The following is a 23,637-nucleotide window of genomic DNA, read 5'->3' as shown; positions in this document are numbered from 1 at the left end:
GTGACATGGTACATTGCCTAGTTCATTATTATAGTACAGAGTCATATGCCCTCAAAGTGGGCATGAGCATGCAGCCAAATTTCAAATTCTTTGTGTCTCTGTTTAGAATGTTCTAGCCATTTTATAGGAATTTTCTGCTGTTTGGTAGCATTTTATTGCATTTGGACTTTTGATAGATCTGCTCTCTACGGTATTGCAAAGAAAACCTATAAATAAACACATGGTTCTGCATTTCCCTATTCTAATCGCTTGACCCATAAGAGGAAATAGACTTGTTTTCATGTGATTAACAGACAGAGGAACTTACGACAAGTGACACAGCTGTAGAAAAGGCAGCCCACAAGAGTCTTTTTTGTCAAACACGTTGCAACTGCCGGCGCTGTCAGTACTGAAAAAGGGATTGGCTTGAGCATGGAGCAAGAACCAAAGAAAATAAGAGAAGGCTACCTGGTTAAGAAGGTAGGTGGACAAATCTAAACAGGCAATGGGCAAGTGTTAGGGCTTACACCAATTGAGCAGATGGGGAAACTTAATTTTGCTTTTTAAAAAAATGTTTTCTGCATTATTTTTCATGAAAAATGCAAACAAGTGATCAACCAATTCCTCAAGCAGGGCATTAGTACAGCATTACTTACTTGCAACTATATACACTGAGGCGCAACTGCATCTTCTCAGTCTACTGTAAAGTAAGGCAAACTCATTTTCTATGTATAATATACATTTTATATGTATTAATGGAGCATTCTAAACACAGATCCAAAGAAATTTGGCTGAATACTCATGCCCAGTTTGAGGGCATATGACTCTGTACTATAACAATGAATTAGACAATGTACCATGTCACTGTTTAGTGTAAGACAAAAGGATCTTATGAACAAATTTCCATGTCATTACTTCTCTTATAGTGCTGATTCTTTGGGCTTTACATTGGGCTTAACCTCAGGTAAACCCTGTGGTTAAAAGTTTTTCTGGGAAAGTGGACTCCTTTGTTGCAAAGAAAAAAATGCAATGAAATGAACACACCCCACTGAGTCAAGTAAATGGGCTTCATGTGGGAAGCTTTTGGGGGAGCCGGTGAGACAGGACCCACTCTCCATCCCAGCCTGAAGGCAGGGAGTGGGGCGTAAGGCACAGCCTCAGCAGAGGAGCTGGTCTGGAATAGCAGCTGCTGCTCCTCTGCATCTCTGAGCAGGGATTCTTGGCCATGGGATCCACATCATAAGGGCATACCTCTGCTAAAGTGCCCTTGCGAGATCAGTCTAGCTTGAAGCTGTTTATTTAAGCAGCTGTGACCCCCCTGAGAAACTCTAGCTAGAGGATCTCTGCCCTACGGAGCATCTTGGCTGCACAGGTCTTCAACCCAGGAGAAGAACTTGGGTCTGGTGGAGCCCCTAATCTGTGTGAACTGAGCTGGTGGGATGCTTCTTCCCCATCTCTCACCTCGGCTCTTTCATTTTTGTTGTAAATGTAAGAAAGTAAATACCGAAAGCGACCTTGAAGTGGCATCGTTAAAATCCTAAGGAGGCAGGGGGCCAGGTTCATTGCAGGCAGAACCAGTCTGTCATCCCCGTGGCACAAAGTGTAGAGTAAACTACCCATAATCCATACTCCACCAGAGGGCCTGGAGCTGGCCAATGCAGCACACTAACTGGGTGGGGCCAGCTGTGGAATGGGTGGGAGCAGGACACCCAGGAAATGTACTGATCCCATAGAAGTCCCAAGTAGTCTCCACCGGTGAGGAGTTTAGCTGCCCTTCCCTAGTGAAAGGCACCAGTGGTCCTTCTTCTTGCCATGTAAGAGGTGTGTATCTCTGCCTAGGTGTTGCTGCTCCTGGGAGTACAGCAGGGTGCAAATCACACTTCCTTGCATCTCGATGGGTAACTCAAGGCAAGAAAATCTTTCTGTTGGGCCGCCTTGGTATATCACTGCTGGTCACCATACAGTAGAACCTCAGAGTTATGAAGCCCTGGGGAATGGAGATTGTTCATAACTCTGAAATGTTCATAACTCTTATTCTTTCAAAAGTTTACAGCTGACCATTGACTTAATACAGCTTTGAAACTTTACTATGTAGAAGAAACATGTTGCTTTTAACCATCTTAATTTAAACGAAATAAGCACAAAAACAGTTTCCTGACCTTGTCAAATCGTTTTTTAAAGTTTCCCTTTATTTTTTTAGTAGTTCCTGTTTAACACAGTACTGTACTGTACAATATTTCCTTTTTTTGGGTCTCTGCTGCCTGATTGTGTACTTCCGGTTCCAAATGAGGTGTGTGGTGGATTGGTCAATTCGTAACTCTGGTGTTCGTAACTCTGAGGTTCTACTGTAGTAACTTCTGCAGGAAAACAGAGAGGTTTGAGGAAGTGGGGAATGCGTTATTACGCTGGGGCAGCCCCTGAGAATGCTCTCTCTCCTGCATCAGGGAGCTTCACCCTGGTGGTGGGTAATGCCAGTGTACTGGAGAGGTGGCGATGGCCATAAAGGAGAAGGCAGTTGAAATCAGTAGGACATGTGCTGTGTCCTAAAGACAGACACTGAGAGATCTGCTGTGCATCCCACGACAGAGCACCTTCAGCCAAGGAAGTTGTAGCACTGGTTCACTCCTGGTTTAACTTTGGGACAGCAAGCCCTCTATCTGTCTCATCTCTGACTCCTCTCTGTGATCCTTTTCAGTTGAGGCTTTTCAGTAATGGCCTCCTAAAAAGTAAAGGCAAATGTCTGTCCTCCCAAAGGTAGAGGTGAGCCCTTCACATCCACAACCAAATGGAGGGTGTGCTCACGCCAACCTCCATTAGCTTCCGTCCCTCATTCCTTGCTATCAGCCATGAATATTGTTGTGGGCCAGATCCTCAGCTGGCATGGCCCCATTGATGTCAGTGCCAGTTTGCACCAGCCAAGGACCTGACCCTGTATCTTTAAGTTTGGTAGTTTAGAAGTTGTGAATTTCTGTGGGTTCTACCATTCCATCAGGAGAGAATAATTATTTTCTAGCATTCAGTGCTACAGATGTCAAAGAAAGGAGAAGTTTTATTAGGAGGAAGTTGCAGGAGACTGTTACATGAACTGCTTTTCAAGCTGCTAGTCATCTTGCAGGGACATTTGGGAAACAACTGTCTTAACTGTGGTCTTTGGGTAACTGAAATAATTCTCTTTAGTTTCAAGAAACTGTGGGCCAAATCCTGCTCGCCTTTATCACCTGAGTAATCATAGAATATCAGGGTTGGAAGGGACCTCAGGAGGTCATCTAGTCCAACCCCATGCTCAAAGCAGGACCAATCCCCAATTTTTGCCCCAGATCCCTAAATGGCCCCCTCAAGAATTGAACTCACAACCCTGGGTTTAGCAGGCTAATGCTCAAACCACGGAGCTATCCCTCCCTGTCATCTTTGTGTTTGCAGACTATGGACCTGAGTCCGCTATTCTGAGTCACACTAAATAGCTTGCTGTGCAAGTAGCCCCATTGTGTAAGAGGGGCAGATTTTGGTCTTTGCCAAGCCCTGTGGTCATTTGCTTATAAGTAAAAGTACTGGGGTTGGCACCACTTTGAGTGCAGATATGACAGTGGACAAAAGGCCACTCAAAGTCATGGATCTTAACTCTGCATCCTAATTTGATTCTGATTTATTCCCCATCCAAAAAATCAGCTGGCAGGTCAATTTGGCTCTTGGCACACTCACTAAATTCTCCCCACTTATTTATATTAGCCGGAATGTGGTGGCCTGTTTCATTCTTTTTTTGTAGATCTCTGTGGAGCCTGGACTGAGGAGAGCAGCCCACCCAAGGGCTATTATTTGAGCCATAGCTTCTCCATACCAGGAACATGTTGCTTCTGCAGCAGAGTACTGGATGTGGAAGAAAGTCCCACTGTCAGCAGGCACAGAAAGTCCCATGATAATCAGCACCCCCTCCGCAATGGAACTTAATGTCTGATTCAGAGTACAACAAGCTTTCTGAGGGTTCAGGTGGGCAGGGGCGGGGAGGGTGTTATGCTGGAATGCTTTATTTAAAAAGAAATTCTTGTCCAATCTGCTGTCACAGACACACAACATTTAAATGAGGCAGCAGGACATGCAGCTGTCAAATCTAACGAATCCAAATGCACCCTCCATGCAGCAGGGTGGAGTTCCTGCCTCACACTACACATAGGAAGTGGAAGCCTCCCCTGAGAATTTCCCCGGTGTGGGTGTGATCTGTGTCTTGGGGATCTATCGGTGGCAGTGACTCAAGCTCTGCCTCAGGGCCAGACTGCACATAACAAGCTACAGTCTCCTCTTCAGAGAGACTAAAGCCAACTTTTTCAAAAGCGGCCTGTGATTTCGTGCACTTAAGTTTTGGGTTTCCATCTTTAGCTCTTCAGTGGGACCTGACCTCAGCCCATCTGAAAATCAGACCCTGGGTGTCTCAAGTTGGGTGCCCAAAGACTCAGGCATCTCTACTCAGTGGTCACTTTTGAAAATTTAGTGAGCAGATCCTGCAAAAATGATAGAGGCCTATAAAATTCCAAGATTGATTTTTAAAGTCCATGCAGCACCGGGTCTTGTACTGTGAGAGTCAATGAGCGTTTTGCCATTAATTTCAATGTACGTAGCACCAGGCCCTCGATAAACATCCAAACTTCTAGTTACAAATCACACATCATCTTTGTGCAGTAGTAATGGGAAATAGAGCTTTAAAAGCTGAAATAAAACCCTAGAGCCAAATTTTCCTCTTCTTTTAATATGGGCAGATGAAATTTCCTTTTCCGGTGATGGTTTGGGTACAACAAAAGTGACAAAATATTGCTAACGGTTAAGCAATAATGGTGGAGCTGGGCTATCTGAATAATTCATGTCTGTTTCTGTGCAAACTACAGTCTTCAAAGCTGGGTGACTCAAATCCAGCGCCTAAATCCATATTTAGGTATATGATTTCCCAGAGATGCTAAGCAGCTGCGTGCTCCATCAACTTCTCTGGGTATTGTGGGTGCTCAGCATCTCTGAAGATCCATCCACAGAGGGCTTGATCCAGAAAGGTGCTTAACACCCTTCCCTCTCATTGTCTTCAATGGGAACTGAGAGGCCCCAGCAATTTGTATTATTAATTATTACTACTTATTAGCTGTCTTACTGTAGCATCCAAGTGCCCTAGTCATGGACCAGAGCCCCACTGTGCTACATACTGTACAAACACAGAACAGAAAGAGCCCCAAGGTGCTTACAATCTTGTAGCATCGAGCCTTCATTTCAGTGCCTAAACTATAAACCAGCCAGGGGTGGAAATTTTGAATGTTGTTTAAAGTATTGCAAAAAAATAACATCTAAAAAAAGGCATTGGTCTGTTTGATAAAGTCTCACTGATACAGGGAAAAAATGCTGGTTGGCTTGTTGGATACAATTTTGGAGAAGCATGTTAGTGGGATTACAGGGAGGAGGAAATAATGTTTGTAGAAAGAGAACAATTCATTGATTTAAAATGGAGAGCGAGACGGGGGTTATGATAGATCTGCCTTGGAAGGGCATTTAAAAGTGTCTCTTTCTTGACTCTGAAACCTATCTTTCTTGACTGGAGAAAATGTCATATAACTGGCTTATTTGATCTACCGCAGGGAAGTATGTTTAACACCTGGAAGCCAATGTGGGTAGTGCTCCTAGACGATGGAATTGAATTCTATAAGAAGAAGATTGACAACAGTCCCAAAGGAATGATCCCCCTGAAAGGAAGCTCTATCAATAGCCCATGTCAGGATTTTAGCAAAAGAATGGTAAGTATTTTTTACAGCCACTGAATAATCATTATATATATATAATGTACACAGCATTTTTCATCAGTACATCTCAAAGCACTTTACAGTCTTTATCCTCACAATCCTGCTGTGAGGTAGGGCAGTGCTGTTATCCCCATTGTACAGATGGGGAACTGAGGCACAGAGAGGCTAAGTGACACATCCAAAGTCACACAGGAAGTCTGTGGTGGAGCAGGGAATTGAACTCAGGCCTACCAAAGTCTAGGTCTAGGCTAGTGTTCCAATGGCTGGGCCCTCCTTCCTCCCTGGATGGCTGAAACAAAATGTTTAACGATATTCCTTTGTCACATCTCACAAGCTAGTTAGATGTAGCCTTATGGTGAATGGGGCACTCTGCTGCTGGAGGTGTCGTCTCTCTGACTCTCTGACTGAATGTGAAACAAGTCTCCAGAAGCTATAAAATACCCTAAGGGGTGTTTACTTAGCTCTCCAAGTGCAACAAAAGAGAACGTACATTTGGAGAACGTACATGTTGTAGCTTTATTATCCATAAAAAGAACGGGAATAGCCCTGAGTTTCCCCTCCAATATTTCATCCTTTGTCTAATTCCAATTGGCTACATGCATTTATATTTTCTGTGTGAATCACCCTGGTGCACAGCGGCTGATGACTTTGCTTGCATCCACTCACTTCAGACAGCTGATGCTTAGGTGATTATTAAAAACACTTTGGGGGATTCAGGGACCACGAAACTGCTGTAAGTAATGGAATGCATTTATTCTGATACCCAACTTATACCAACCTCAAGTCAAGTTCTACTCGGTAGGGCCCAATTCAGAACAGCACATAAGCATGTGCTTAAGTGTATGCAGGTGTTTATGTCTCAGGGACTTCCATTCAGCTGTCCTGCATAGACATGAAGAAAAGGAGGACTTGTGGCACCTTAGAGACTAACAAATTTATTTGAGCATAAGCTTTCAAAGTGAGCTGTAGCTCACGAAAGCTTATGCTCAAATAAATTTGTTAGTCTCTAAGGTGCCACAAGTCCTCCTTTTCTTTTTGCGGATACAGACTAACACGGCTGCTACTCTGAAAGCTGAATAGACATGCTTTCCCAAATCAGCACCTAGAAAGATGAAAGCCATTGATTAACTTCAGTAGCTTAGCAGCAAACTTTATTTGTTTTCAGTATATTGATTCTTTATTGGCATTTGCTAATACGTGAAAGGAAAAATCTGCCCTGAATAGGGTTTTACCATGTGCTTTGAGATTTTATATCACAGAATCATAGAAATATAGAACTGTCGGACTGGAAGGGACCTCAAGAGGCCTTCTAGTCCACTTCCCTGCACTCATGGCAGAACTAACTATTATCTAGCCCCGTGGTTCTCAACCTGGGGTCTGGGACCCCTGGGGGGCCGCAAGCAGGTTTCAGGGGGTCTGCCAAACATGGCCCCCATGAGACTGCTCGGGCCCAGGGCAGAAAGACAAAGCCCCGCTAGGCGGGAATGTACCATGGGGCCCGAGCCCCACTACCACGGGCTGAAGCCTGAGCAACTCAGCTTCTTGGTGCCCTCTGCGATGTGGGCCCCAGGCAACTGCCCTGCTTGTTACCCCCTAATGCTGGCCCTGGCTTTTCTATGCAGAAAAATAGTGTTGTGGCACTGGTGGGCCCTGGAGTTTTTATAGCGTGTTCGGGGAGGCCTCAGAAAGAAAAAGGTTGAGGGCCCCGGATCTAGGCCATCCCACGTACTCATTCACCACTATGGACGATCCTGGTTTAGTGGCACGTTGTTTCTTACAGTGGTGCTATCTCAGCTGCTTCTCTCCTTTCAAAGATAAGTCACATTTTTCTTCATTGCTTTCTTATGAGAGGTCTTATCACTACTGACAATCTGGGAAATAATTTTCTCATCCTCCTTCATATTTTATACACTGGAGTAGAAAATGTCTCTGTTTCAAACTCTCAGCTGTTTCATTGAACAGCTGTTCCTCTCTGGGATTGCACCGGGTACACTGAGTCTCCTAACTTTCTCCTCCAGGTTACGGTAATCGATTCTCTATTTGGTAAGCGCCTGCCTTAACTTTGTATGTTATACTGTGGTGTGCAGTTTGCATACCACACTTTTCCATACAGGGATCTGTAGCAGACTAGCTTGTTATTTTTGACATGTGCTGTATATTGGTGTTGGGATGTGGCTGTTTATTCCACTGCTCTGGAGGCGAGTACATTGAGACCTGGGAGTGATGTCATATAGGAGAGGATTATGTTTTTGTTTGGATTTAGGGCTTGTCTACACTTGAAACACAACAGTGGCGCTGTTGCAGGACTTCAGTGTAGACATTACCTACGCCGATGGGAGGGAGTCTCCCGGCAGTGTAGGTAATCCCCCTTCCTGAGAGGCAGTAGCTAGGTCAATGGAAGCATTCTTCCATTGGCCTAGCACAGTCTACACAGGGACTTAGGTTGGCTGAGCCACACTGGTCAGGAGTGTGGATTTTTCACGCTTCTGACTGGCGTAATTAAACTAACCTAATTTTCTAGTGTAGACCAAGCCTTAGTTTATGATCATCTAGTGCTTTGCAGACTTGGAATCTTTCCCCCATTGAAGTCAATAGGGTTTTTGCACAATTTTAGGACTGCAGAATTTGGTCCTTAACAACTGGGATCTCAAAGATTAATATTTTGAAAGTCTAGAATTGTGCCATTTAAATCTACTAGCTAGCTTTTATATAGCACTTTTCCTTGGTAGATTTCAAAGCACTTCGCAATCTTTGATGTGTTTAGCCTGATAATAGCCTGCTCTACCACACAGGGGTGTTATCACTCTTTTTAGAGGTGGGAAACTGAGGCACAGAAAGGCTAAGTGGATTTGCCTAGGGCCACAACAAATCTGTGATGTAGAAAGGAACAGAACTCAGGTCTACTAAGTTCTAGCCTACTCCCCTACCCAGTGGGCCATCCTTCCTCTCTCATTTACACATGTAGATTTCAGTGGATTTACTATAGCATTTACTATAGTATACTAATTTCATTTCAGTGGATTCACTGCATTTAGCTGCTAGATGTGCAGTTTTCAGTCTGTACTTTTCTTTTTGAGGGCATACAGTACTGCCTGCTCATTAATGTAACAGTTTCATTTAGATGGTTATTAATAAATCTGATTGAGCACCCATTGTATTTACTCTGTAATTAAATTATGGGACACCAGATTTTAGGGGAAATGGAAAACCTTGAGTGACTGATGAAATGCCTACAGAATATTGCTGGATGACCATCAGGTTAATATCTCTTGGGAACATTGACCAGAACAAATATTTAAATTGATCAGTTAAAAAATCCACTCTTGAGTTTCTTCAAATTGATGTTATTACTTCTACCTAACTCTGCTTTAAGGAGATCTATTCTCCCTTTGATGTGACACCTAAGTAACTATATAGTAGCTACATTAAAAATTAGCCCTACACGTTCCTAAAGGCAGATAAAAGTCTAGGGCAAAAACTGCTTTTGCTGTTACTGAGTTATTCACAGTGGGGAGCGTGAAATGAGGCTGGCTGTGTAGAAGGTCCCTGAGCTATCCTGCCTTCACGGGCTCAGGGGAATATGTTCTGTTGCACATCTTTCTGCTCCTTTCAAAAGGCACCGTATTTCTTCTACTGTTATTTCCTGCTAATAGCACACAATATTGAAGGTTAGAATCTAATAATTCCTTATGGCAGCAAACGATGGGCCTGATCCAAAGCGCACTGACACAAATGGGAGTCTTCCCACTGAGGTTGATGTGCTCAAGATAAGGCCCTATGTCTCTTTGGGGCCGTGGTGCACCGGTGCGCATGGTAGACAAACCCTCCGTCTGGTACTCGGAGTGTTAGTCTGGAATCTTCTCCAGCTACTTTATAGATTCACAGGGTGGTAGGGAAGGATTTCTCTGCACCTATAAAGTAGCTATAGCACCTGACTAGTTATTTCAGTATTACATAACCTGGCTCTGGTAAGAATGTCAGGAATGCTCAGTCTGTAACAGTACAAGGAGCTGATTACTTGCACTGTCTGCTTACTTATCTCTTCAGAGTGTTTCTGCTTTAATCATGTGTTCAGGACACTATACTTAGCTCCTGCTAAGTGAGGCTGGGCAGTTTGTTGATGCTGGTGTAATTGTAACCCACTGGTTACCTAAAGACACCTTTAAAAATCCTTATTCTTGTTATAGTTTGTCTTCAAGCTCACCACAGCCAAACATCAGGACCACTTTTTCCAAGCCGCCTACCTTGAGGAGAGAGATGCCTGGGTGCGGGATATCAAGAAGGCTATTCAATGCATCGAGGGAGGCCAAAGATTCGCCAGAAAATCCACCAGAAAGTCCATCAGGCTGCCTGAAACAATCAATCTGAGGTGTGGTATAATGCCTCTCTTCCTCCATTCCCTTCCATCAGCAGGGAGTAGACAGTAGAGTCAGATAATGTAACATCAACCTGAGTTCTTTGGGAGGGATTCACTACCATGTGGGCAAGGCTGGTCTTCTGTCTCCCTGACCTGCAACTGTAATAGCTGAAGACCGCCTCCTAGGCAATAAGGCTCACTGGAGGGTCATTTCTAAATCATGATGACTAAACATACGTACCGTATGTACAATAGTCACTGAAACATAAGTAACAGGACATGTAGCATCCCAAAGCAATGCTAAAACCTTTCCAGGGAATAGGATGCATGGCAAGCAGCTCTATTTTGGATGCTGCAATGCGAGATCCAAAGCTGATTTCAAATGAAATGAATTACACTTGCCTGAAGGTTCAAGTAACAATAGAATTAACAAGGACCACAGAGTTGTCTACTTTACAGTTGTACGCATCAGCTCAGCAAAGACTAGAAAAGGAGTCTAGGTGATTGAATGTAATGGTCCTTCAGAGTTGTAAGTTTTTTCCATTATTAAAATAGACAACTTTGAAAATAACTTATTAATATTATTTACATTGTCTAGGACCTAGCCCCCTGAACTGTGTCCTGGGCCATTGTGCTAGGCTCTGTAACAGAGTAAATGACAGTCCCTGCCCCAAAGAACTTACAAACGAAAGGGTGAAATCTTGGCCCTTTTGATGTCAATGACAAAACTCCCGTTGATGTCAATGGCCCCTAAAAAACAAGATGTAGCAAGTGGGTGACCCAAACAAGTGCGCAGCGGGATGGGGAAAGGGAAGATGGGATAATAATCATAGGATGTATTTAGACTTGTTTATTACTCATAACCTTGAGGCTCATTTTTTTTAAAGTGGCCATTAGTTTTATGTGCCTTGTTTTTTGGGAGCCCAGCTTGGAGACACTTTGAAGGGGCCCAATTTTCAGAAAGTGCTGCACACCTGCCAGCTGAAAATCAGGCATCTTTCAAGGTATTTCAGCAATGGAGGCACTCAAAATCACTAGTCACTTTTAAAAATCTTGGCTTTAAAGGAATCTGCTGGCTTAGCCAGGCTGTCACTGAAAATAGAACTGGAGTAGTAGGAGTAGAACAGGGAGAGGAGAGGAGAGGAGATGGTGACTAGATGTTCCTCTGGCCAATTCTACTGCAACTGGGGCAAAACTCAAATTCCATTGAAATTAGCCGAGACATGGGGACTGCACTACAAAAGCAGGATAATTCCATTAAACCTTATTTTCTGATCAACCTAATCATGTAATGTTTCATGTGGTATGTTTTACATGCCCTAACAGATTAATTAAGCTCTAGAAGTTGATGATTGAGAGAGTAAGACATAGGAAAAAGGAAGGAGTTTCTGCATCTCTGGTTTCTTGCTTAATAATCTCCCTGGAAGAGCTCTCTTTAGTTTAGTCTTTACAGTTTCTCTAACAACTCCCCTTAAATCCACTTGTATAATTACCAGATTTCAGTTACTGTATATCAAGAGCCCATAAATTTAGGACCAAGCCAAAGCATAAAGCACTGCAGAAATGGGCTAGCAATGAGAGTTGGTTGGAACATTTTCAAAGTACTGGTTTCAACAATTTTTTGATGGAAAGGTTTCTGAGGTCCAAGTTGGATGCACCATTCACTTCAGGGGTTGGGGGAAGGAGGGAGGGAGAGGGCGAGCGAGCGAGCGAGACCTAAATCAAAACCCTAATGTTTCAATACTATTCCATTTTGCAAAAATGTTCAAAAGTTCTGGTTCCATGCGGAACATTCTCCAGCCTGCTCTACTAGCTATACTTGCCAGACTAAGCGGCCTGTCAGAGAACCTGAATCTAGTGAAAAGTAAAAGATATGCGAAGGCAAGGAAATATGGCGTCCATTTGTTAATGTTTAGAAAACTAAGGGAAACAGGTTTTGTCTCAGAATATGATCTTCCAGAAAAATAAATACAAAGCTGTGGTGTGCTAAGGATATTCTTTGGTGGGAGCCAAAATTGCACACAGCCCGGTCCTGAACTTAGGCTAACTTCAGTTGGCTTCAGTGGGAGATTTGTCTGACAAAGGACCGAACAACAACTGAACAAGAACCTCAGGACTTGGCCCAGAGAATTTAATTTCCTCTGCTAGAGGGCTCTACAACTCAGGGGCCTAAAGCAATGGAGCTATCTGGGGCATGCAAAAAGGTGCTCTGGAGGAGGGAAATCAGACCATGAGTTGCTGAGGTTGCTGCAGGGCCTCCTAAAGCATGAGGATTCTGTCAGTAAGTCAAACTCATAGGAGTTCTTGATCCTCCAGTTCCCAGACAGGACAGGGAGAAGTTGCTGGAGGATCTTAATACAAGGAGGGATGTCCAGGAAGAAGGCCATTCTGTGAAGCTTTTCTACAGCGCTTGGAGCGTGTTGTTTCTCTGCTCACACTATCGATTCCCATCTTGTTCTGTTGCCCAAGTGGAATATTGAGCCTTGTGGCCTGTCCTGTCCAGGCCTGCTGCTGAAGTCAGCAAAAGAATCAAATTGTGAGCTGGGGAGGCCTCCAAAAGTACTCGGCTCCATGCAGTCATTTGTCTTCCTTGGGCTTAAGCCCAGTAAGCTGTTGTGTTGGAGAGGCAACAGTGCCAGGAGAATGTGAGGCACTTCCCCAGTACAGAATGAGGACTACATTATTATGGCAAATAGTTAAAGCTGCCTAGTTGCTAACAATTCCCATGGTTCCTTTTTACACACAGTGCCTTGTATCTCTCGATGAAGGATTCCGACAAAGGAATAAAAGAACTGAAGCTGGAAAAAGACAAAAAAGTGTTCAATCACTGCTTTACAGGTAACAAGCTCTTCTTCCCCATTTGCCATTTAAAGCGCTCCAGGCAATGAAATATACAGTAGGGTTCAAGTCATGACACTGGGGGTGTACACCACAGCATCTCTGAGCTTTGTAGGGCCCAGCCAGAGCCCTATAAAATTCAGAGAACAACTAGTGAAAGCTTTCTCCATCAATAGAAAGCGGGTTTCTGTAGAGTGTTCAGAAGTGTCTGCCATCGGCCTGGTAGGAGGTGGTTACAGATGGAACAGATTGTGCCTGTTCTAAAATGTGATCAGAGAGACGAAAGAATTGAAGCAGCTCTTTTCATCCGCAGAGTCATGAAATCCTTAGTGCCACTGAAATATTCTTAAAGGGGTACTGTGCGGTATTGGCTTCAAATCAGCCAAGCTATCCTGTGCGTAGGCAGGGCTCCCATCCTGCTCCAAGGCAAAGTCTATAGTGTGCTGGAAAGGGTCAAAACTCACCCCTTCCCTGGAGTACTGCTTTATTAACAAAGTAACTCCAAAGAATCTCTTTCCTCAGGCTTGGCTATTCCTAGGATTCCTCACTTAGGACTTATCAGCTCCACACTGTCTCCCCTGACTATTCCCACTTCCGTTCTGTCTGCGGTACAGTTAATGAGCTACCCTTGCCACCATGAGTCAGCAGGTCAGCACTAACAGTGTGAGTCAGCAAGAGTACGCTGCCACAGACCCAGATGAGCCTGTCATATTTGTCATTTAAAATATCAGATTCACAAACACAGAGAGCAGGCCAATTGCCTCTGTATGCTTAACAGGTCTTGTCATGGTTATTTTCTTGGGTAATGGCTGTTAATACACAGCTCGTTTTATTATCTTGTGACTAGGCAGCTGCGTGATTGATTGGCTGGTGTCGAACAACGCTATCCGAAATCGCAAGGAGGGTCTCATGCTAGCCTCTTCCCTATTAAATGAAGGCTACCTGCAGCCAGCTGGGGACACTTCCAAGAATGCTGCTGAAGGATTAACAGACACCCCCTTCCTTGATTTATCTGATGCCTATTACTACTTTGTGAGTATTGTGGCGTGTTCTTCTATCTTCCAAAGTTTGAACATGGGCTTCCAGACTTACTGCTGTCCTGGAGGTCTATGTTCATTGTCTCTCTGTGGCTTCCAGAATGAAATTGCCCAATATAATGTTTTTTTTTTGTTTTGTTTTTTAAAAAACGGTTGTCCTAGCAGCAGCTCAATCTGAGATCTGAAAGTCAAGCTGGGTTCTTTCTGGCTTACACATCCTCACCAATAGAAATACTGCAACTGGAACTTAGCTAACATTTCTGGTGATGATACATGAGCCTGAGAAGAATCCAGTTCGCTGATCACAGGGCTGGACTTGCTCCACATTTCCCAGAGGAGTGAAGTGTTACAAAGTGATTTTTGTCAGTAAAGTCACCGGACGTGACTCAGTCGACACCAGGAGCAGGTCGCACCCAACCTTTAGCAGGCGGAAAAGCTTCTTTCTTTAATATTTTGTTTCACTCCCCCCCCCCCCGCCTTACCTGGGATCATCTCAGCTGAGCTAAATTAGTAACCATACATTTGATGGATGTAATTTAATAGGGTATTACAGACATAAGCTGGTTATCTGAAGAGCATGAAATACCACTCATGTTAGATAAATGTTTAAAGTCATTTGGTATACTGAGTCACATTAACAAAATAATGATTGTTTCTATTAAATGTTGTTTAAAAGCTCTTGCTCCTATAAGTTCTGTTTACACTAATCACATCTGTGGTGGAAAGCTTGACATCAATAAGAGTTTTGTCTGAGTAAGGACTGTGGATTTGGCCCATTAATCCATTTATCCTCATAAAGTGCCTATGAGGTAGGGCATTTTTACAGATGGGGAAACTGAGGCAGAGAAGTTGTGTCTTGCCCAAGGCAACGCTGGCAGTCAAATTCCTGGCTCCCAGGCCTGTGCTCGGACCACACGTGTTTCACACTGATCCATTCTATTTCAGCTCTTTTCCAGTTCTAATACATGCAAGTAGGGCATCAAGAAAGCCCAGTATCACAACATGTCAGCATTTAACTTGACATTGCATGAAGTACAAAACGTAATAGTTATCTATGAGCCACATAACTCTATTTCTCTGCAATTTTATCTTTTGAACTGTGCAATGTTTCAGTAAACTGCATTACACTGATTGATTGCAGGGTTGCTGTGAAACTTGAAAAAATTGCAGGCATCTGGAGACAACTAAAGTCAGTGCTGGCTTCAAAACCCCACAGAGGGAATAGACAAGTGCAGAATATGGACCCCAGTGGCCAGCTCTTGTTGGTGGAAAGGGGGTTAAGCGTAGGCAGCAGGATTCCCTGCTTTTTCCAAATTTCGTGAATGCCTGTGGAGGAGGGAATGGGCATGGCTGGATAGTGGATCCAGGTGATGGTAGCTTTCACTGGCATCCTTCCTTCTCAAGCCTGCAGGAAATTGGCTGTGTCAGCACTTACATGAGTTCCACTCTGCACACTGAAAGTCATTGTAAGGGAAGGTTTGGAGCAGTCACTGGTTCGAATGGTGGGAGCCTTATTATCATGGGGAAAGAAAGGGGTCAACAGGGAGTAGTGTACGGGCACTGAGACGTAGAACAATGCTCCAGCTTTCTCCAAATGTCCTGAGATCCATGGGAAAATCCCTCAGAGAACCTGGCCCTATGCCCCTTTGACCCCAACATTCAATGGATGACTCTATGGGAACTCTGCTGGCTGAAACTCAGAGTTTCTTGGCTTTTCTGGGAGATTTTCCAGAGAAAGGGTTGTTTTGACCTCATGGCTAGCAAATAATAAGACAAGCACAAGCTGACCTCCTTTCGGTAGGAAAACAAACCCCAGCAGCACGTGATTACTGAAGGTTGTCCTCTTCTTTGTGTTCATACAGGCAGACAGTGGGTTCTTCTGTGAAGGGAATTCTAGTGATGACGACGTGGTCTTGAAGGAAGAGTTCAGAGGCATAGTGGTCAAACAGGGCTGTTTACTGAAGCAGGTCAGTATTTCCCTCATTCTGCTGTTTTACAACAGGAATGAAGTCAACGAAATACAAGAATAAAATATATCCAGCAGCTTCTCAAGAGCTTGGAGCTAAGCTGGGCCATCTGAGTGTAGCACATTGTGTGTGTGTGTGTGTGTGTTACAGGCCCCCCTGTGTGTCAATCCACAGAAAATATGAGTTAGGCTAGTCCCTAGCAACAGTGCTTTAGCTCAGGTTGTAGCAGTTTGTGCTTTTAGCTCTGGAGGACTCTGGTTCCATCTTCAGTGTGTTGGCCAAGGTGGTGGCTGTTACATGAGTACTTAGCAGCTGCGATCTTTCTCAGAATGTTCTTGAACCTCCTCACTTCGCACAGAAGTTCTTTCTGCTGAGATTCACCAGTACTTTTGTCTGAATTAACAAGGTTTACTGTTGTTATTTACATGACAGTAGTGCCTAGAGGCCCAATCAAATTCAGAGCCCCATCATGTGAGGTGCTATAAATACATAGAGAGGGATAGATCCTGCCCCAAAAGTTGATAATCTAAAGAGACAAGACAGGAAAACTGCGTGAGGGGTAGCCACAGCAGGTTAGTGGAATACATGGGACTAGAACCCATGTTTCCAGTCTCCTTATACAGCACCGTATCTGCTAGACCACACTGCCTTGCAAACTGGGGGGTCATATCCCAGCTCTGCTTGAGACTTCCTGTGTGTCCCTGGACAAGCCACTTACTTGATCCCTCTCTGTGAAAGGGAGACAATAACTCTCCCCAGGATACCTTCCTTTCTATACACAATATACAACCTAATTACAATAGCTTTTCATAGAATCATAGAACTGGAAGGGCCCTCTAAAGGTCATCTAGTCCAGTCCCCTGCACTCAAGGCAGAACTAAGTATTATCTAGACCATCCCTGACAGGTGTTTGTCCAACCTGCTCTTAAAAATCCCCAATGATGGAGATTCCACAACCTCCCTAGGCAATTTATTCCAGTGCTTAATCACTTTGACAGTTAGGAAGTTTTTCCTAATGTCCAACCTAAACCGCCCTTGCTGCAATTTGAGCCCACTGCTTCTTGTCCTATCCTCAGAGGTTAAGAACAATTTTTCTCCCTCCTCTTTGTAATAACCTTTTCCTTATGACACCCCTGAAGGAGCACGACGGGAATCAGAATACTAGCAGAACAGTCAGGCAGGATCAGGGTTCTTCAGTGACATTAGCACAGTGCAGAAGCACAATGCGACAAGAGACTCCAGGGTGGGTGTAAGATATTAGGTTTTGATCACCCCCAGCTAACTGACTGAAACCAAAAATCTGACTTTGGCCGACATTTAAAATATGATGCCCTGTCCTGGAGCAATGTGACATGCTCCATTCATGTATGAAAGCCCATGTACATTTCAAAGGAAGATAATGTGATATTTAGTCATAGAAATGGGTAAGCCAAATAAGTTCCAAAGAGTGGGGTTTGGTAGGGCTGCAGGTAGGGTAAGTAGCCAGTGCTTCTGGGAGTGACCTAGCATTATCAGAAGCCATGGAATGTAGAAGCTAGAATTGTACAGATCTGTTACATCCTCCACCCCCTCTGGGGATACAGGTTTAACTGCTACAAAGTTGTTCAAAGCAATATCCTTTAAGACACTGAGGCCCCAATGTTGCAGTGAACTTCCTGGGGGCCAGACCACAGCACCCACCCAGCACCCCATTGACTTCACTGGTGTAGTATTTTGCTGACAGAACTCATTGCAGTATCAAGTTTTAAGTACTAGAGTGGTGGACTCTATAAAAACAAAAAGATAAGTAGCTGGATATCATTGCTGGGTGGAATAATGCCAATTTGTCTAGGAAGAGTACCTAGTCCCCTCTCCAGAGGAACTGAATCAGAAATGCCCCTTTTATTGTCACCTTTTCTGCTCCCTAATTCTATTTGGTGTTTAGAACACATGAGAGGTGTCATAATGAGGATAATGAATGCATAGATAACATGGATATACTACTTGAATGTCTGAGTCTGTGAATGATGCCACAAATCATCTGCAGGGAGCATGATTACTTACTGGCCATGTCATTTGTACTCTCCCTGTTATACTGCATCCACTGTTTAAAGGGATGTGACCCTTCACCACATTTGTCATTATTCACTTCCCCACACCCACCACTGTTGGCCCATACCTAATGAGTAAAGAACTTCCTTGTGAACAGCAATAGTTACTTGAGATATGGAAATATTTTTGAAATAGTGGGAGGAAATGCCCGATAGCCCCTTTTGACTAATATTAGTCTGGTTTTGATCATCCCACTCAAAGTCACAGTGGACTGTGAGAGGCCACTGTTGCTGCTTCTGGCTTGAATGTCTATTTTTCAAGACTGTAGTTATGGCTGGTAAAAATGCTGATTTATTTTAAGTGGATAATAATACTAATTGTGTGACTTTTATTGTCCAGACAGGAAAATTAGCTACCGAATTAGATATTGAGTAAGATTTTAAGAAGTCCCTAAATGAAATCTTGAAATCAAGCCTAAGTTCATTTTGGTGCCTAATTCACTTAGGTACTTTTGAAAACATTATCTAGTGTAAGTTCCTTCATTGAAGGCACCCGTATATCAAGGCCAAAACATTAGTTTTTCAGCTATATTTTCCTATTCTTGTGTGATTCCTTTTAAACAAAGCAGAATATTAGGTGACTTTTTGTAATTTTGCTTAGGGGCATCGGAGGAAAAACTGGAAAGTGAGAAAGTTTGTCCTAAGAGAGGACCCTGCATATCTTCACTATTATGATCCTGCTGGGGTGAGTGATTTTGTCCGTATTTTTATCTGCATCATTCAAGGGCTTCTTAAAGACCTGATCTCCAGCTGGACTGATGAATGGAATATTCCTTTGCAAGTGTTTGGTGGGGGGCGTGGGGAGCGTGTGTGTATGGGGGGAGTACTTGTGCTGCTTCTGGCTAGCTGTAGCTGTTCTCCAGATAAGCAAAGAATGTCAGGTCTCTACAGGTGCTGGTTGGGCATGGCTGAGTGAAAGTTCCTGGCCCTGGAAAAGAGGCAGCCGTGAGTGCCAATCTGTGCTTCCCTGCACCTGTCCTTTTAGCCAGTGATTAATTACATTAACAGTACTGTCAGGCTGTTGGGAGTGGTTCATGACTGGGAGTGCCAACCTCAGGCAGATTGTCAAAAAGCAGGACAGACACTCCAAACTGGTGGTGTGTTCTACAATTAGATTTCACCACCCCAGTAACAAATGCGAATTCCCGGATCACAGTAACAGTCTAACCATGGAGTCACAGACAGTCCCCTTAGGCACTCCAGTCTCTCTTGCCATACAGGCAAGCTGGGCTTAGTGATAAATGGACACTTACACAAAAAAAAAACAAAAAAACACACAATATTAAGGTTGCTCCCAGTCCCAAGAGATGAGTCACTTACCCCAAATCAATTTGTACCTTAGATCCCACACCAAAGACCACACTGATAGCTAATCCTATAGTAAACTAATTAAGGATTTATTAACTACAAGAAAGAAATGAGTTATTTACAGATTGAAGCAGGCAACATAAGCACAAATGTGTTATAATCTTAGGTTCAAAAAGGTGACAGATATAGTTTAAGGCTAACCCAGGTTGATCCTGGGGATATCTGCTTTTGTTTCTTAGCTCCAGCCCTTGTGAATGTCTAAACAGCAAGGAGATAACCAGTCCTTCTTGTGAGCATCTTTATATGCCCTTCCCCCAGAGTTCAAACTGATGGGACAAGTGTTCCTGCACATAAATTCTTCATGGGTGGATGGGGCAAACAAAGTTTGTTGTAAAATGGCCTATTTAGTCTTGATCGTCCTTCTTGAAGGACAGGGAAAACACTCTTCCGCCTATGTTCACAGATTCAGAGGAGACATTCTTACAATTATAAAGAAAAAACTTTCATATTACCTTATAGCAAGGGATACAGACATTACAAGTAAGATTAATGCACGCAGCAACTTACAAGCATTTTATAGAGTCTAAACGCTAAACACAGTGCTATGAGTCTAACACCTAACTTGAACAATACTAACATACAGGTAAGCTGGTCTGGTTTCCAGCTATGAATTTGTCAGTGCTCAGCTGATACCTACAGCCTTGGCAAGAGCTGGCACCTGATTTACCAGTGTCACAAATACACCTTTGTTTACATGCCCAAACTAGATTAAAATCTGTTAGGCCATAAAAAACAAGTTAAGCAAATACAGTCAGCCTTTTTACGGTTATATTTTCTGTGTTAGCCTGAGCCAGGATACTCTGTCTCTTGTATAATTACAGTGGGACAAATTCTTCCCAAATATAAGTAGGTGCCTCAAGGGAGCTGTACCTGCTTACATTAGGGATAAATTTGGCTCCCGGGGCTCAATGCTTCCCTGAATCTGAGCTCAGTGCAGGGGTGGGTCCAATAAGGTGCCAGTTATGTCTGTTTGATCCTATGCTGGCCAAGCCCTAGCGGTGTCAGGGTGGCCTAGAGCCAGCAAAGAGCACATAGAGGTGTTTTGCCCTTCCAGCCCCTTTGCTGGAATGTGCCTGTGTTAGGGCACAAAAGCTGCTTCTTTCAGGTTTGTGCCAGCAGAAATTCTCTCTCCACAAGGAGAATTGTCCCCTGGCCACTTGCAGCCACAGTCCTGAGCTGCATAAGAGAGCTAGAGTGTAAACAAGAATCTGGCCTAGCATGTCTGTGGTGGTGGTTGTCCTTCTGTAGAGACGGACTTTCTGGAACAAGTCCCCTTCTCAAACATTGAGTGGAACTGCATCTGCTGGCTGAATGTTGCAGGTGCGTTGCTTCTATTCAGTGAAGGAAGGGCCCAGTGAATCCAGATCTTGCACTTTGTACAAATCTCTACGTTCTTCTTGCACACTGAGCTCAGAATGGATCCTCCAAAATATTTAGCGGAGCCTGTATTCCAAAGGGGCTCCCCCAGCCACATGCAGATTTGCCCCATCCCACTGTGCCCATTTCTCATAGATCTGTGCCATATTTTTGCATCATTCATCCCTGCTTCCAGTGAAGAATTCCAGTCAGATATATCTGGACAGTTTTAGAAGCAGACATGTTGGATTTTAAACCATGCCCATGACTATTTATTTTGGCATTCCTATCAGGGAGAAGATCCACTTGGAGCGATTTACTTGAGGGGCTGTGTGGTGACAGCTGTCGAAGACATACCAGATGGTAAGGAAACACACACACGCACACACAGCAGTGTGGTGTTTGCAGTACACACTTACACATCTAGATGCAGTCATACAACATCTTGGCTCAGAAATAAGCCATTCACAAATCATGAATGAATCAGGTCAGCGGCGTTAATCCCAGAGCTGGGTCTCCACAGCTATCCTGATTTGTCTGCAGTGAAGAAAGACTGAGCTAAAGGGGATTAGGGAAATGCATATTTGGTCATATGCTTAGGCTAACTCTACTTGGCTTCTGTGCTGAGGTAATCTGCACAAGGCCCCCCATGAACTTTGGGCAGTCCATGACTCTGGAGGGGAAGTGTTGTAGCAAGAGAGGTTAGGCCAAGGAACAGTCGATCTATACCTCATACTCTTCTGAAACCAGGGAAAATGCTCACAGGGGACAAACTACCATGTTTTAATCCTGCAAGGAACATTATCAGCCACTCCATAAGATTTCCTCTCCTTTGAAGGATGGATTGTTTGTAACACAGCAAGGTTGGCTGTTGGGTACAGTACTTGACTTCTGAGAGAGCTGTGCTGCCATGGGTGAAGGACGGATGGAGGCATCACACTCTGGGGTGGTTTGAGCTTCCTTTCTTTGCAGATAGCTGTGCTCGGCTGATTTTGGAGGCTGCACTCAGCCCACACCACAGATGTGACTTGTGGGAGGGTTGGACGTGGCCCTTAGCACTTGATAAATGTGTCACTCATTCTATAGTGTTGGTAGTTCCTATTCCTGATTCCACAGGGGGAGGCTTCTATTCACGGATGTGATTGTTGGTATTTGAGAAGTCTTAGTAATGGCAGAGAAAGTGATATGGTAAAAAGGAAGGACATCCCAGTATGGTTTTAGAAGCAGAAATGCTGTAAACATGGGCTAAACTTTCTCTATTCACATCTGTAATTTGTTACTTTCTTCCCTCCCCCCACCCTTTAGCCAAGAAGCATGACGTTGACACCAACCTGTTTGAAATCATCACAGCAAATGAAGTCCACTATTTTTTGCAAGCAGCCACACCTGTGGAGCGTACAGAATGGATCAAAGCAATTCAAGTTGTTTGTAGGACTGGGAAATGAAGACCAGCCTCCAGCAAAGAAAAGCAAACTGAGAGCTCGTAGCAAAAGGGAATATTAAGATGTAGCCCAGAGAAGTGATTTCATCCATAGAATCTCCTCTCCCTGGAGCTTGTGGGTAGAGTGGGCAGTTTCATTTCTGTCATGGCTACTAACAAACTATTGAACTCTCCACTATTGTAACCAAGAGATTTTACTAATTTATAGTATAAAATGTGTCTTACTAACTTGTTTCTTTGTAATTATTAGTGCATCCTGTGAAGGTAACACCTTGTGCCTTCTTTTGCTCATATTGAAGATGGTGAGAGTTTTGTCATTAACTTAGTTGAGGGCAAGATCATGCAACTGATGTAAATAAAACTAACTCAAATTGTCAGCTATCAGCATTCTTTTGTTACTCACCTACAGTCCAAGGTCTTCAAGTAAGCTACATCTACGCTGCATCAATTTGGACTACAGGGGTGTGAATAGTATTGTGCACCAAAGTGCTGTGCGGTCACTTGCAAGAGTGGATACTGTGGGCGTGAACTAAAAGGTTCCTACTTCACATTAATGCATTTGAAGAGAACTACATTAACACAAACTAGAAACTTTTTAGTTTGTGCCTGCAGCATCAACACAAGGGGAGTCACAGGGCAGCATTTCAGTGCTCATAGCTATTCACACCTCTGTAGTCTGAACTGTGGGGCAGTGTAGCAAGCCCTATAGTATTTATGAGAGAAAAATTTTGCACCTTCTGTAAGCAGAATAAGTACTAACATTGGGGTGGTTCTGTTTATCCGATCAATTACATAATCTAGATGTGTCCACAAAAGGCTACTAGGAAGATGACTTGGACAAGGATTAAAACTAGAGCGGTGTCAGATTCTGCATGTAGCCCTGGTTTATGCTACCATTTTCCTATATGCAGGAGAACCTCAAAAGCTTAGACAGTTTGGTTTCAATAAACAACCAAAAACTCAGCTACTTATTCTTGACCAAAGTGGTCTAGAAATCAGCTGGGATGGCAGCCTCTCTATATTTTACTCTTTCCATTTCTGAGTCCAGACAAAACCAGGAAATGAAGATGTAGAAAAGTGAGGGTGTGGGGTAAACTGAACATTTAAAAATTGGTTTGTGTTCTGGGCCAAGATTTGGCTAGTTCTTGAAACAAACATACTCTTTACGTTTTGAGAGCCCCTTCAAGACTCTCAAAGGCAGCCCTTGTTTTATCTGACTGCTTTATGTAAGACAGATCTTGCAACACTGATGTGCATAATCACTTTGATGTGAATGGGACTTGTATGATCAAAGATTGGAGGACTGGGCCCCAGAGCCTCATCTTTCTGTGAAAGGATCTATGGGCCAGATCTCCTATCCTGGTATCAGTGGCAATTCAAGAAAGCACTAAAGTACATGCTAAAATCCATCCTTGTTCAGGGACAGCACTTAAACC

At 43.7% G+C, this 23,637-nt stretch overlaps 1 protein-coding gene across 1 annotated transcript; it reads left to right on the top strand.

Annotated features, from left to right (window-relative positions):
* Positions 1-304: 304 nt before the first annotated feature.
* PLEK (pleckstrin) lies at positions 305-22,578 on the top strand. Its single transcript, XM_007062863.4, has 9 exons — positions 305-459; positions 5,586-5,741; positions 9,935-10,116; positions 12,851-12,942; positions 13,790-13,974; positions 15,842-15,946; positions 18,638-18,721; positions 21,054-21,123; positions 22,066-22,578. Exons 1-9 carry the CDS (start codon positions 412-414, stop codon positions 22,203-22,205), a joined length of 1,062 nt encoding a protein of 353 aa, XP_007062925.2. The 5' UTR covers positions 305-411; the 3' UTR covers positions 22,206-22,578.
* The last annotated feature ends 1,059 nt before the right edge of the window (positions 22,579-23,637 follow it).

The sequence above is a fragment of the Chelonia mydas genome, chromosome 3 (assembly GCF_015237465.2).
Source record: "Chelonia mydas isolate rCheMyd1 chromosome 3, rCheMyd1.pri.v2, whole genome shotgun sequence".
Lineage (NCBI taxonomy): Eukaryota > Metazoa > Chordata > Testudines > Cheloniidae > Chelonia > Chelonia mydas.
This window is presented reverse-complemented; position numbering and strand designations above follow the sequence as displayed.

Bases quoted from the DNA above. Each gene is read 5' to 3' on its own strand.
- PLEK (XM_007062863.4), top strand. From the start codon at position 412: ATGGAGCAAGAACCAAAGAAAATAAGAGAAGGCTACCTGGTTAAGAAG. The intron at 10,117-12,850 runs GTGTGGTATAAT...TTTTACACACAG, and splicing joins CCTGAAACAATCAATCTGAG to TGCCTTGTATCTCTCGATGA. The intron at 21,124-22,065 runs GTAAGGAAACAC...CCCACCCTTTAG, and splicing joins TGTCGAAGACATACCAGATG to CCAAGAAGCATGACGTTGAC.